At 53.1% G+C, this 13,549-nt stretch overlaps 1 protein-coding gene across 1 annotated transcript in view; it reads right to left on the reverse strand.

The window, feature by feature from the left end:
• SRL (sarcalumenin) overlaps positions 1-13,549 on the reverse strand; it is a 37,432-nt gene that overhangs the window by 3,880 nt on the left and 20,003 nt on the right. Inside the window, 6 exon segments of the mRNA XM_027614062.2 lie at positions 506-739; positions 1,671-1,787; positions 4,992-5,087; positions 5,876-5,977; positions 7,640-8,283; positions 8,285-8,684. Coding sequence (XP_027469863.2) covers positions 506-739; positions 1,671-1,787; positions 4,992-5,087; positions 5,876-5,977; positions 7,640-8,283; positions 8,285-8,684 — 1,593 coding nt within the window.

A 13,549-nucleotide genomic window follows, 5' to 3' on the forward strand; every position in this document is an offset into this window, starting at 1 on the left:
TAATAGAAGAATAAAGGTTAATTTACTATTATAATTATTAGTGACAATATTATTACTAGTAATAAAACAGTAAGGAAACCAAAATGAGAGTTATAACCATAAAGTGAGATCCACCATCTGGGCCTATAGTCCTACAAATACCCTGTGATGACTCATCTCTGCAGACAGCCCTGTGTCATGGTGATACTCAGTGGCCTCTGTCATAACCACGTGTCTGCTGGGACCAAAGTGGCACTCTTCTCCCACTGGAAGAGAATGCTGGGAAGTGTAATACAGGCTTCTGTTCAAGCAGGCCTGGTCAAGCAGACACTGGACCAGGAAGAGTTCAAGGTCAGGTTCAAACCAGAACCCAAGCTAACCAGAGGTCAAGTACACATGGACAGGGATCCAGTTCATCTTGGACAACGCTGGTCACCTTTCCTCTCCCCTGCCTGCCTACCACCCCATCAAATGGTTTTCTAAGACAAAGCTCAAGCTGTTCAGATACAAGCGCTCAACTACCTACCTCTTTCTTGCTGCTTGCGGTTCTCAATGATGCCTGGTGTATCCACGAAAGTGACTCGCTCCAGAAGTTTGTGGGGAACCTCAATGCCAATCAGCTTCTCTAGGAAATTCTGGCCAAATTTCTCGAGGGGTGAGAAGGACCGAGTGCTGTCAGCAGCCATGACGATACCCTCGATGGTTTTCAGCTTGGGTCCGTGCATGAGGACAGTGAACTCAGAGGTGGTGGGCTCAGCACCTGCACGCATGGGCACGAGGTCAGTCGGGACACAGTCACCTCTGCGACAGAGACCCTACTACAAAGTAAGTGGGTGAGCCAGGGGTTTCAGGGTGGACTTGCCTCAAGAACTGGATACCCTGCTTGCTAAGCTAGTGTCTTCTTTCTTTTTTTAATTGTAAAAATATGTGTCATGAAATTGACAGTTTTAACCATTTTTGGGTGTACAATTCAGTGGCATTAAGCACATTCACACTGTTGTGCAGCCCTCACCACCATCTATCTCACAAACTGAAACTGTCCCCACTCATTCCCCCTTCCCAGCCCCCGGTAATCTCTCCTCTACTCTGTCTCCATGGATTGGATGACTCTAGGCACCTTGTAAGTGGAATCGTAAGATATCTGTCCTTTTGTGTCTGACTTATTTCAATGTAGTGTCTTCAAGATTCATGCATGTTGGAGCGCCTGGGTGGCTCAGTCGTTAGGCGTCTGCCTTCGGCTCAGGTCATGGTCCCAGGGTCCTGGGATCAAGCCCCGCATCGGGCTCCCTGCTCAGCGGGAAGCCTGCTTCTCCCTCTCCCACTCCCCCTGCTTGTGTTCCCTCTCTCGCTGTGTCTCTCTCTGTCAAATAAATAAATAAAATCTTAAAAAAAAAAGATTCATGCATGTTGTAGCATGTTTCAGAAATGCATTCTTTCTTAAGACTGAATAATACTCCACACTCTATCGTACGGATAGACCCTTTTGTTTATCCATTCATCCATCCATGGATGTTTGGGTGGTTTCCACCTCTCGGCCGCTGTGAGAAATGCTCCTGTGAACACGGATTATAGCTGCTGGTTTCTTGTATGTAATTCTCATCGTTCTATTAAAGACACACATGACTGTTTCATCATGCCTTCACACAGGACACTGACACACCGACACACAGGCAAGAGAATCCCGCTTTTACCTGTATAGAGCTGGTAGCGAGTGTCTTCCAACCCGAGGAGGTAGTTTATCATGGTGGATTTGCCAACGCTCCACGGTCCGAGGAACAGCACCATGGGCTTGGAAGTAATCTCCCCATCTGTAGGCAGCAGGAATTAGACATGGAAGTGACTGACAAGGTTTTTACGGGAGTGACCCAGTGCTTCCTGCCGCATCCCGCGCCCATCTGACGGAGTTACAGAATTCTACACCAGACCGGGCAGGGTGTGGCAGTCCATGGCACGTGTCTTGCTACATAAGTGCGATCACCCAGTTAAAAGACACCAGGAGACATGATTTTGGCCTTACACAGATCCTTGGCACACGGGCACCAGAAGGAGGTAAGTGACATCAACAAACACACCAACTCAGAGCTCACTGTGGGTGAGGCCTCCTGGTTTGCATCTGGGGGACAGTTCATAAGGGGAGAAGGGAACTACCACAGGGGGAGAGGTTAAAACTCTGCTACCTGGGGGCACCTGGCTGGCTCCATCGGTAGAGCATGTAACTCTTGATCTTGGGGTCGTAAGTTCAAGCCCCACATTGGATGTACAGACTACTTAAAAATAAATCTTAAGGGGCGCCTGGGTGGCTCAGTCAGTTGAGCGTCTGCCTTCAGCTCAGGTTGTGATCTCAGGGTCCTGAGATCGAGCCCCACATTGGGCTCCCTGCTCAGCAGGATGCCTGTTTCTCTCTCTCCCTCTGCCTGCCGCTCCCCCTGCTTGTGCTCTCTCTCTCTGTCTCTCTGTCAAATAAATAAATAAAATCTTTAAAAAAAAAATCCTAAAAAAAGTTTAAAAAAAAAAAAACCCTCTGCTATCTGGATTGGTAACAGAAAAAAAAAAAAAGACATGAAAGAGGCTTACATAATCTTAGACATCCTGGACGGGGGCCCCCTGACATTCCTACCTCAGGCTCAGCCTGACCCTGGGCTCCGGGCCAGTCTCAAATTAGCCTCCAGAGACCATGATCTATTTACCAGGTCCCAGGACCAAGCACTGACTAGGTAGTTCTTGGGTTCCTGGGCCCTGTGTCCAATGTCAGGAAGAGCACCCTGCCCGGGCCACACCAGTTGGGGTCCCTAAGAAGGGAAAGCAGAATCCTCCAGTGCTTTCAAAACCAGGGGGCGGGGAGCAGGGGGGGTATGAGACCACTGGCTGCTGACTCGCAGGCATCTGTTCTTGCAACTCGTCTCTGAGCCACGGCACAGGGGCCAACCCAGTGTCACGTACACCTCAAGTTCTCCAACCTCTTTGTCTCCCTGAGCCCGGCACATAGGCCCTGACAGTAGACACTCTTTTTTTCCACTTTTTTCCATTTTGATGTATTTAATTTCTTGGTTCAAAACTCAGAAGTATATCAGGCGCCTGAGTGGCTCAGTTGGTTAAGCGACTGCCTTCGGCTCAGGTCATGATCCTGGAGTCCCGGGATCGAGTCCCGCATCGGGCTCCCTGCTCGGCAGGGAGTCTGCTTCTCCCTCTGACCCTCCCCCCTCTCATGCTCTCTCTATCTCATTCTCTCTCTCAAATAAATAAAATAAAATAAAATCTTTAAAAAAAAAAACTCAGAAGTATAAAAAGGTATAGAGTGAAAGTCTCCCACCCCTGTCCCCAATCTGCCTAGACCATAACACCCACTACGTATTCTTTCAGGCATTTTAATGCATGCAATCCAAGCAATAGGAGCAGATATCATATTCCCCATCTTTTTTCTCCAAAGAGGAGTACAGTATTCTTCTTGTTCTGCACCTTGCTTCTTGAGGTGCTGGTTTTCTTTCTCGAGGGTGAAACTTAGTCTCAGAAGACTAAGATGGCGTCTCATAAATGGCAGGCACATATATAATTGCCTGAAATTGATACCACGGCCCCGCCCCATTCCTCCCTGCCTGCAAACACACATGATGAGTCGCTCGCATCTCTGGATGTTGGCCCCTGGCTTGAGGACAGGAAGGGATAGGCAGTCGGAGGGGGTGGCAGGAGTCCCCAGTTACAATCACAGAGATCCTACAGAGAATGTCTTTGACCCAGGCCTGGGAGACACGAGGGGAACTGGACCTTCCAGCTCCCGCAGAGATGAACCAGAAACGAACCAGAAATGGGCTCTCTGGGGACTGCTGTTTCGGCCGTCTGCAGCAGGGGGAGCTACTGCCATGTGCAGGCGGCCACAGGTGAGACACAGGGAGGCTTCGAATCCCTGGCATCTGTGCGTGAGGGCCCTCTTCTGTGAAGCGGGAATAATAGCTAGCCTAAACACCCTACCCACTTTAGAGCCATCGAGAGCATCACATGAGAGAATACAGAAACCCCCAGTTCACACAGAGATAGATGTGTAACACCACTCACCACTCAACCAGACACCACCGTGAAAGTTTTTGGAGAGGAGCAGCTCGGGAAAAGGGTACGGCTGCGGGGGAACAAGACTCTCACAGACCATTATCGTGGCCACAAACTGGTCCGACCTAAGGCGACTTGGCAACAACTACGAAAATGCTTAACTCCACTGTTGCACTTGGAAACACGTGTCCTACAAATGGATCTGCACGAAAATACCTAGCAATTAGAGTCACGTTTGGAACGTTTTTGGAACTGAACGTGGCAAACGCCCGATCGTCCGTCAGCTGGACAATGACTACCTAGGGTGGTGCGTTCAGAGGCTCAGAAAGAGCAAAGCGCGGCTGCGCACCCGCAACCATGCACTGGGATACCATTGGGTAAAATGCAAACAGAGAAGGACGCGCTTGTGTTTGTTCATGGGCACAGTGCAAATGGCCGGAAGTACTTGCAGGAAACTATAACAGAGGGAGTCTCTGAAGTGGAAGGGGAGACGCTGAAAATCAAGAGAGGGATTATTTTTCAATCCGTACTGTTTTCCACTATTTGATTTCTTTTTGGCAACAAGTATCCCTTGTTTTTATTATTCTGAAAATGAACTTTTAAAAGAATCCAGACCCAAGGAAAGCTGACCGAAGAAGTGATAAGGAGAAAAAAAAAAGGATTCCGGACAAATTAGGGGACTTGACACATCTCTTCGCAGTCAGGGGCCCTGGGGGACCATTCAGCACAGGAGGGATGGAAACTGGCATCGCGGTCCTGGGAAACCATGACTGTACTACTGAAGCATGAATGCACGAAAACAACGTGGTCTCCACCAAACCCTGTGCAGATATGGGTACCCTTGCAGGAGAAGGATGATCCCAGGACCGAGGCCTCCCGGGGGATTTAGGAGAGCTCAGCTCCACGTGTCCTCATGCCCACCACTCACACAGCACAAGAGGGCATGGCACAGGCATCAGGCACGAGCGTACCTGTGATCTCGTGCTGCCGAAGCTCATTGTATTTGTAAGACTGCTCCAGGGGCTTGATGGATGAGTGGTAGATCTTTCGAAGCCGCTGCAGCACCACTGGGGGCAGAGAAGGGTGAAGGGAGAGGGTGAAGGAAGGGGGTCCAGGCTCACTCCACAGCCACCCCCCCCCCCCGTGGCAGCCTCACTCTACAGCCATACATTAGCATTCCTGGAGGGAGATGGTCCACATCCCAACCCTCAGAAATCGTTAACCAAAAGGCATTCCCTCCCACCCTCAAAACCTCCTGCACTATTTTTTTTTTAAACCTGATCCTCTTCTCCCTCCAGGGAGAAGCAACTCCCAGGGTAAGGCAGGGAGCCTGCAGGGTGTGAGGCCCAGGAGGAACTGGGGCCCCAGGCCAGGCTGTCTAGACCCGACCTTCTCACTGCTCTCCTCTAGCTGTGTGCGCCATGAGACCCGTGCAAACCCGAGGCTGCTCTGAGCTCCAGCTAGCTCCTCAATGAAGAGGAGACATGAGCCCCACTGAAAGCCTTGGGTTATTCTGAGGATGAAGTGCCAGAAATAAAAGGGCTTTATAAACTGTAAAAACCAAAGCAGATGGGATGAACTCTCATTAGCAAACCTCCCTGGCCACGGCATGAAGGCTGGCACCGGGCCCCCGGCAGCAGTACTGGGATTTGTCCTCGACCCTGGCCCTGTTCCCTCTGCTTGGATCACCTCTCCTCCTCCCTGCCAATCCAGAGCCCCCACACAGGCCTTGGACACTGCTCTGGGAGCCTCTTCCACAGAGCCCCCCATCTCCAGGACTCTCAGCCCTGGGGACCTGCCAGCCTCAGAGCCCAGCCCTGGACCCACCCCAGTCCCAGGTCCTTCCTCTGGTTACCAGAGTAATCATCCACTGGCTTGTCCTCATTCAGCATCAGAGTTTTCTCGATGTGGGAGCGGTCCCTCATCGGGGCTTCTTCACTCACATCCTCTGCCTCTTCTGGGGAGAGAAGCACAGTGCAGGGTTAGGGCAAAGCTAAGAGCTGGGCTTTGCTCTTTGCAGGAAAGGGCATAAGGAAGTGCTACAGGAAGGCTTGCCAAGTTCAACTGAACCGAGTTCTGTCTCGAGGAGACTCAAAAAATCCAAACTCAACTTCTGCTAAACTCCATGATCCATTTCACGCAATCAACAAATACGGACTGAGTACCTACCATGGGTCAGGACTGAGCTCCATGCTAGGAATGCAGTGGTGCCCAAAACAGACATAGCTCCTGCCCTTGGGGAGTTTTCGGGGGAGAAATCATCTTGAAAGTAAGGTAATAATTACAGTGTTGTGGCTATGGCAGGAAAGATTCCAGAAGCTATGGGGGCCTAAGATGTATGCCTATGAAGTCTCAGCAGGGAGTCAGAAACCCTCCCTGGGAGCTGAGATCTGAGGGGAGGAGTTAAGATGGGGGCAAGAGACAGGAACGGTTTATAGGAGTCTGCGTTACTTCCTAGGAGCACTGGCAGCCAGGGAGGGGCTCTAAGCAAACAGCTGACCTGACAAAAATGAGCATTTTATCAGGATCACACAGGCTACTGTGGGGCTTGGGTGGGAGGAGCTGCAGCTGGATGTCTTGGGCCAGAGAGCGGGAGGGCAACCCTTGCTTCTGACCAAGTGGAAGATGCCCTGGTGACCCCCTGCAGGCTCCCAGGGAGGGGTTCCCACATTGTAGGCCTACTGGGTAGGTAGGGGAGACCAGTTCGACAAGGGATGGGAGCAGAGAAGAATCACTGTGTCTCGTGCAACACCTCAGGAATGTGATTCTCCACCAAGATCTGCAACGGCAGCCCAACCCCAGATGCAGCACTGAAGGGACAGGGGAAAAGGGGAGCTGCCGGCTGGCTGCAGGCCCTTCCCCTTGTGGAGGGTGCAAGTGCCCAACAAGCAGTGTGGAAACTAAATCCTGCAAGGAAATCTGTGGGGGAGCCATTCTGGAAAGTGAGGACTGAGCTCAGGCCCTCCATCCTGAAGGCCACTCTTGGTCCAGGCCAGCATATTCGGATGTGCCTGCGGCGGGGGGGGGGGGGGGGGGGGGGGCGCCGGCCATCCTTAGGATGCACTACATCTCCAGTGATGGCCCTGCCCTCCCCTGCGCCCCATCTCCCAGTCCTGCAGGACATCAGTCCCAGCCAGCCTGAGATTTCTTATCACCATCCTGACCCCAGTCCTCGTCCACCCCACCAGACCCAGCCTAGTCTTCAAGGGGAGAACCCAGGGGGCTCTGGAACACACCATACCCGCACCTCTCTCCACCAGCCTGCCACCACAGGGCCTCAAAACCTGCCACTGTGTCCCATGTCCCCTTCAGGTTAAGGCACTGGCCCACATTAAAGTAGATTGAAGGACCCTAACAGGGAGGCTCCGGAGGGCCTCACTCAGAAGTAACCGGGTTATTCTGGGCCCTACATGGTGCAGCCTCCCACTGGTCCCTCCCAACAGGGTTTAGTGGCTCATGAGCGGCCCAAAGGCACCCCATGGGCCAGGCATCCTGGCCGGGGCCTCCACCCAGCAAACCCGGAGCTGGCTGGGTGTTCTGCCCCACCCTGCCCCTGCCTATCCCACCACACACACGTCTTCCAGGAAGAGTGCTGAGAGCTCTCCTGGTAATCCCCTACCCTGAGGCCCCTCCTTAGACTCCTCTGCCTCGTCCCCCTCGGGCCCTGTATTTAATTTCTCGGAGCTCAGCTGGGTCCCCTCATCATCTCCAGGGCTCTCAGTTCCTGCTGCTTCCTGGGGTTCCCCGGCTTCCTCTGAGGCATCCCCTGCTTCTTCTGAACTCTCCCCATCGCCAATGTCCTCCTCAGATTCTTCTTCTGATGGAGTTCCTCCTTCCTCGCCTCCACTATGGTCACCACTCTCTTCTTCAGAGGAGGCCTCGTCCAGGCCCTCCTCGGTTAGCCCTGGTGCCTGGCCCTCAGCGGGGTGGTCCTCCTGGGCGCCCCCTGCCTCAGAGCTCTGTGCATGGCCGGTCTCCGAGGCTGGGCTGGGGCTGGGCTCCCCCTGGTCCTCGGCCCCCTCCTTGGTTTCTGTGTCCATGTCCAAGACTCCATCTGGCACTTCTGGCTCCCGATCAGGCCCTGGGCTGTCCTCCTGTCGTGTCTCAGGGGCGTGGACCTCCGTGATCTCCATGCCAGGAGAGGCTCCCAAGACTTCCGGCTGTGCAGTCCCTCCTGCTGCCCCCTGCGCAGGGTGGTCCCCTAGGACCTCCTCAGCTTCCTCAGGGACCAAGGCACTCCCAGCCTGCCCTTCGGCCTCCCCCCCCAGCCCCCTCCTGTCCTGGGCCCTCTCCCAATCCCAGCTCTTCCCCAGGCCCGCCCTCCCCTTCTGTTGGAAGGGTGCTGGCTCCAAGTGGGCCCACTTCTTCCTCCCCAGACCCCACAGAGTCCCCAGGGACAGCTGACTCTGAGGCTGAGGCATTGGAGAGGCTGACTTCGGGACCAGAGCCCGGGCCGGCACCGGCAGGGGCCCCAGCGGCTGTCTGCTCCGAGCTCTCAGCCTCCCTGCCATCCGGGGAGTGAAGGAGCAGGGTCTTCTCTCGAGGGGCCGCCTCCGCATAAAGCGCCCTTTCCTTCTCCTCTAGACTTGCTTCTCCAGCAGAGAAATGATTCTCCAACAAATTGCCAACATCTTCTGTGCCACCCGAAGCAGAAACTTGCAGTTCTAAATGATTAGAACACCATTGGTCAGTTTCACAGGGTTGGCACTCACTCCGCTTCTCTAAAGAGTCTAACGCAACCTAGCTCCTGTCCTCCAGGAGTGAGATGTGGACCTCCCTCCCTGGTCTTCTGAGGCAAGCAGAGCAGGTGTTACTCGGCCTCCCTCCCACCCACTGTCCATCCCTCGGGGAGTGAGTGGCTGAGCTGCCCCAAGAGCCCCACCCCTCAAGCCTCCACTGGGTCCTGATCACCATAAGGAGGGAAACTCAGGGATCCCTTTCGGCAGGCACGTGCAGCCAGGCTCACCGGGAGATCGTTCCACGATAGGACAGATGCTTGGACATTCCACCGCCTTGTCAGTTCCTAGAGTCATTAACCGGCATGCTTTTTATACTGCTATCAGCAAAGGAGTGAAAACAGGTGTGTGCGGGCCAGATCATCTCAGGTTACAGGGCAAGTACTTAGGGGAATTACTTGTGGCTCTCGGCCTTATTAAGTCACACATCCAACTCTGTCCCCCTAAGGACAGGCATTTGCCGGCCTTGCTGGCTTAAATTAGAGGGAACATGGCCTGAGGAGGAGGAGATACCCAAAACGGGCAGGGCTAGGGCTTCCGGGTGGCCTTAGCCAACCCCTTCCCGAGGGGCTCCCCTTCTAAGGGCCCGTGGCTTTACCAGGAGAGCCGAGGGCACAGAGAGAGCAGAGCAGGAGAGAGTGAGGGGGGTACCTAGTCTGTGCCGGAGACCTCTGTCAGGGGATAAGTGGGATTTACGTGCAAAATGGGGACAGGACAGAGGATGGATTCTATGCCTTCTGTCCCCTCCCACCCAGGCTGGGACTTGTTTAAGGAGGAGGCTCCAGGAGGAGGACCAGGCAGGACTGGCTCCCTGCCTTGGGGTAGCTGAGAGAGCCCCAGGGACTCCCTTAACTCACAAAGATGCTTTCTGAGGAAGTGGCATCCCACCTCCGCTGGGGACAGCCTGGTATTCCCATCTCTGCCTCCCACAAAGAAAAACCACATCTTAGGGTGCCCCTCTTGCCTCAGGGTACCCACCCACCTTGTTCCCTGAAAGCTGGGGCAACCTCCAGAGGCCAATAACAAATATTTTCTCATTAACCCCCACAGCAGCAACCTGTCAAATTCAGAAAGAGGAAATTCAGGTGCCTGTATTTATAAAAGAGCGGCTTACACTGATAGGACTCTTTCCAGTTCACGACCTCGACTGATCTCCTTAATTACCATCAGACACATTTCAGAAGGTCTAGAGAAAGTCTTTGACTTGCTAAGACAACAGATGGCTAATGGGTGACTGGAACGCAGAACTGTCTACTCCTCGTCCAGGCCTCCTGCACCAACCTATGTTCAGGGGTGCACAGGGGAACCCCTTCTCACTGGGACCTCACCCCTCCCCGCACACACCTTCTCTCCACGTCCGGACTGCAGGAGCCAAGGCTTTAATAATCCTCCCTGTGTTCCCCAGTGCCCGGCCCACAGAAAGTGCCATGGAGAGGTCTGTGGTGACATCTGGGTACAATAAGAATCTCTGGTCCCTCTGGGGAAGAGCTGCACGTTACCCATTAAAATTTTCTTTCCTTATTTGCTAATTCTTCTGCTTGCATCTCCATCCCCCCATCCCCACCCCCAACTCCCTGGAGAAAAATCTAGGGCAGGAACTTGGTTAAACCCAAAGAGACTGACAGTCTCTGAGCAGCAAGATACATGAAATATATCTCATATAAGACACATTTGTACAATGTTTCAGTATGCCAGGCAATGCTTAAGCATTTTATGTAAATAAGACATTAATTGATCTTACTTGATCTACTTCATCTCACTTGCTTCTGGAAGAGAAGTCTTACTCTTCTCCCCATTTTTACAACTGAGAGGTCTGAAATCTGAGACACTGAATGCCTTAACTACAGAGCAGCAAAGGAGGCTACCTGGCCCTAAAGCGGGATGGTACACCTATGCTACTCAGAGTGTGGTCTGGGCACCCACAGAACCAGCATCACCCGGGGGGCTTGGTAGAGATGCAGACTCTCAGGCCCCAGATCAGACCCACTGAATCAGAATCTGCATTTTCACAAGATGCCCCAGTGATTTGTTTCCACATTAGTTTGAGAAGCACTGGTCTATACCACCTGATAAAAATGCCTCTGACCCAGTGGTTCTGGGCACTGGCTGCACATTGGAATCACCCAGTTCTTGGTGCCACTCCTCCCCCCTCCTCAGAGGTTCTGATTGAATTAGGCTGTATCCCCAGCATCTGGACATTAACAATAACAAAAAAATCTTGGGTAATTCTACTATGTAGCCAAAGCTGCAAACCACTGATAAACAATCTTGAGCCCTGAGGCCCTGAGCCCAAGGTTTCTGCTCCTGGCCCCTCCCTACTAATATGCCCACTGGGGGCTCCCAAGTTGGATGAGTCACCCAAGCCTTGGCATTCGCCCTTGGAATAGCAATGGTCCAGGCTTCTCTGGTGAATCTAGCCCTTTCCACAGGCCCCTCTTGCCCTCTAGTATTGATGATGATGATGGTAGGGATGATGGTGATGATGATGATGATGATGGTGATGGTGGTGATGGTGGGGATGGTGGGGATGGTGGTGATGATGGTGGTGATGATGGGGATGGTGGTGGTGATGGTAAGGATGGTGGTGATGGTAAGGATGGTGGTGATGGTGATGATGATGGTAAGGATGGTGGTGATGGTGGTGATGATGATGGTAAGGATGGTGGTGGTGATGGTGAGGGTGATGATGATGATGATGATGATGAGGATGGTGGTGGTGATGATGATGGTAAGGTTGGTGATGGTGGTGATGGTATGGATGGTGTTGGTGGTGGTGGTGATGGTGATGATGATGTCACCATGGTGAGGATGATGGTGAGGGTGATGATGATGATGATGGTGAGGATGGTGATGATGATGGTGAGGATGGTGGTGGTGATGATGGTGAGGGTGATGATGATGATGGTAAGGATGGTGGTGATGATGGTGAGGGTGATGATGATGATGGTGAGGATGGTGGTGATGATGATGATGGTGATGGTAAGGATGGCGGTGGTGTGGTGATAGTAGTGATGACGGTGGGGATGGTGAGATGGTGGTGGTGATGATGACGATGACGGTGGGGATGGTGGGTGGAACACACTCTGGGTCTGACCACCTGTGGTGTTTCTAATATTCTCAGAACACCCTCTGTCCCTGGTAAGGCTGAAAGGCCTACATAATCCCAAGGGAGATGAGGACCCCAAACTTTGGGGGCTTCTCATGAATTTCACATTGTTGTGTATTTCCACTCCTAGGCCCCAGACAGGAATCCAAGTATGTGCACATGTGTGTATACATCCATACCCTTCCCTGGTTTTTATGATTTAGTGTCAAGCTGTCACTGACCTGCTAAGCAATTTGGAGCAAAAAGACCAAGGGTGATGCCTTCATGCCCTGTGACCTTCCTTCCCAGACTAAAAATAACTCTAATGGAAAATCTCTCAATGAAACAGGCTGTGCCATTGGGCCCCCAGAGCCCAATCCCCAGGAAGCAGCTGTGCCATTGGACCTGATATCTCCTCTGGGAGGCAGTCAGAGGCTTCAAGAGCCTCTGATTAAATTCAGTTCAATTCCATGAAATCAAATCCAGTGTCTTCCCTCCCTCCCTGATCTCCTCAATATCTAGCTGAAGCCCCCTAGTGGCCCCTGGAGGAGGTGGGGGAGGGCACAGCACACCCCAGACACCACGCAAGGGCTGAGAGCCTGGTAAGATGAGTCTTGGTCTACCCCGGGACTCACAGTGCTGTACTGTATGTGCTACTGCCAAGGCAGCCGCCCTGGCCTGGACAGGCCTGGGTGCTTACATCAGAGTACACGAATAGCAAGCCCCCAGCTCAACCCCACAGATCACGGGAAGGCCCACATGCCGGGCAGAGCATGGCATAAACCAGTTCTGCTTTCTCTCCCGACACTGCCTCTGCCATCTTTGGAGTCAGCCTTTCAGCAGCTTGCCGCATCCCCCTCGCAACAGGGGCTCCAGGCTCAGTTCCTCTCTCTACCACCAACAAAACGCCTGATTTTTCCCCAGCTCCTAACCCATTCCAGAGCACTTCCCACATGGACTCAGAACTGTGGAGTCACCAGGGGCCTTGCCGAGTCCAAGTGCAGTGGGGGAAAGCTCTGGCAGGGAGCTTTAGAGACTTTCCCAAGGTCAGGGTAGGGTTGGGACAGAGCCCAGGTTCATGGCTCTCAGTCCAGAGTTCTTTCTGCCCCCACGTAGTTTGCAAATCACGACCCATGAAGGCTAGGGCTCCACCGATGTGCCTCGGAGGTGTGGGAAGATGAAGGAGCTGGGGTTCAGCCACCCCTTTATCTCTTGCCAGGTGCTTCTCTTGAATCTGTCTGTGCCTCTCAGGGACAGGATGGGGGGGGGGGCCTAAGGATGGGGGATGACAGCCACTGTTCCTGCCTCTCCTGCCTTATCCCTAAAAATTCCACTAGCCTCCTCTTGATCATTTTCCCCAAAAGCCCAAGGAGCCCCCACTACAGCATCTGCTGACTTTACTGACCAACACGTGCCAGGCACTGAGCTGGGTGGTGTCTCGCCTTCACGCAGAACTTCACGCTTCCCAAAGCAGTTTTACATTCCCCTTCCCTCCTCCCAGCAGCCCTCTGAGGCATGGGAAGCAAGGACTATTAACCTCTGAGAAAGCAGATGCAGGGAAGTCAAGTTGTTTGCCCAACAAGCATTCCAGGAATGGGCTAGAGCTCGGGCCAAGAAACCAAGTGGAGCTCCCTGGCCACATGCAGGCGGCACCCGAGACCTGCGGGGCTTTCCAAGCACAGATGCCCAGTCTCCAAGGGCGGGACAG

This window comes from Zalophus californianus, chromosome 10 (assembly GCF_009762305.2).
Source record: "Zalophus californianus isolate mZalCal1 chromosome 10, mZalCal1.pri.v2, whole genome shotgun sequence".
In the NCBI taxonomy this organism is placed as follows: domain Eukaryota; kingdom Metazoa; phylum Chordata; class Mammalia; order Carnivora; family Otariidae; genus Zalophus; species Zalophus californianus.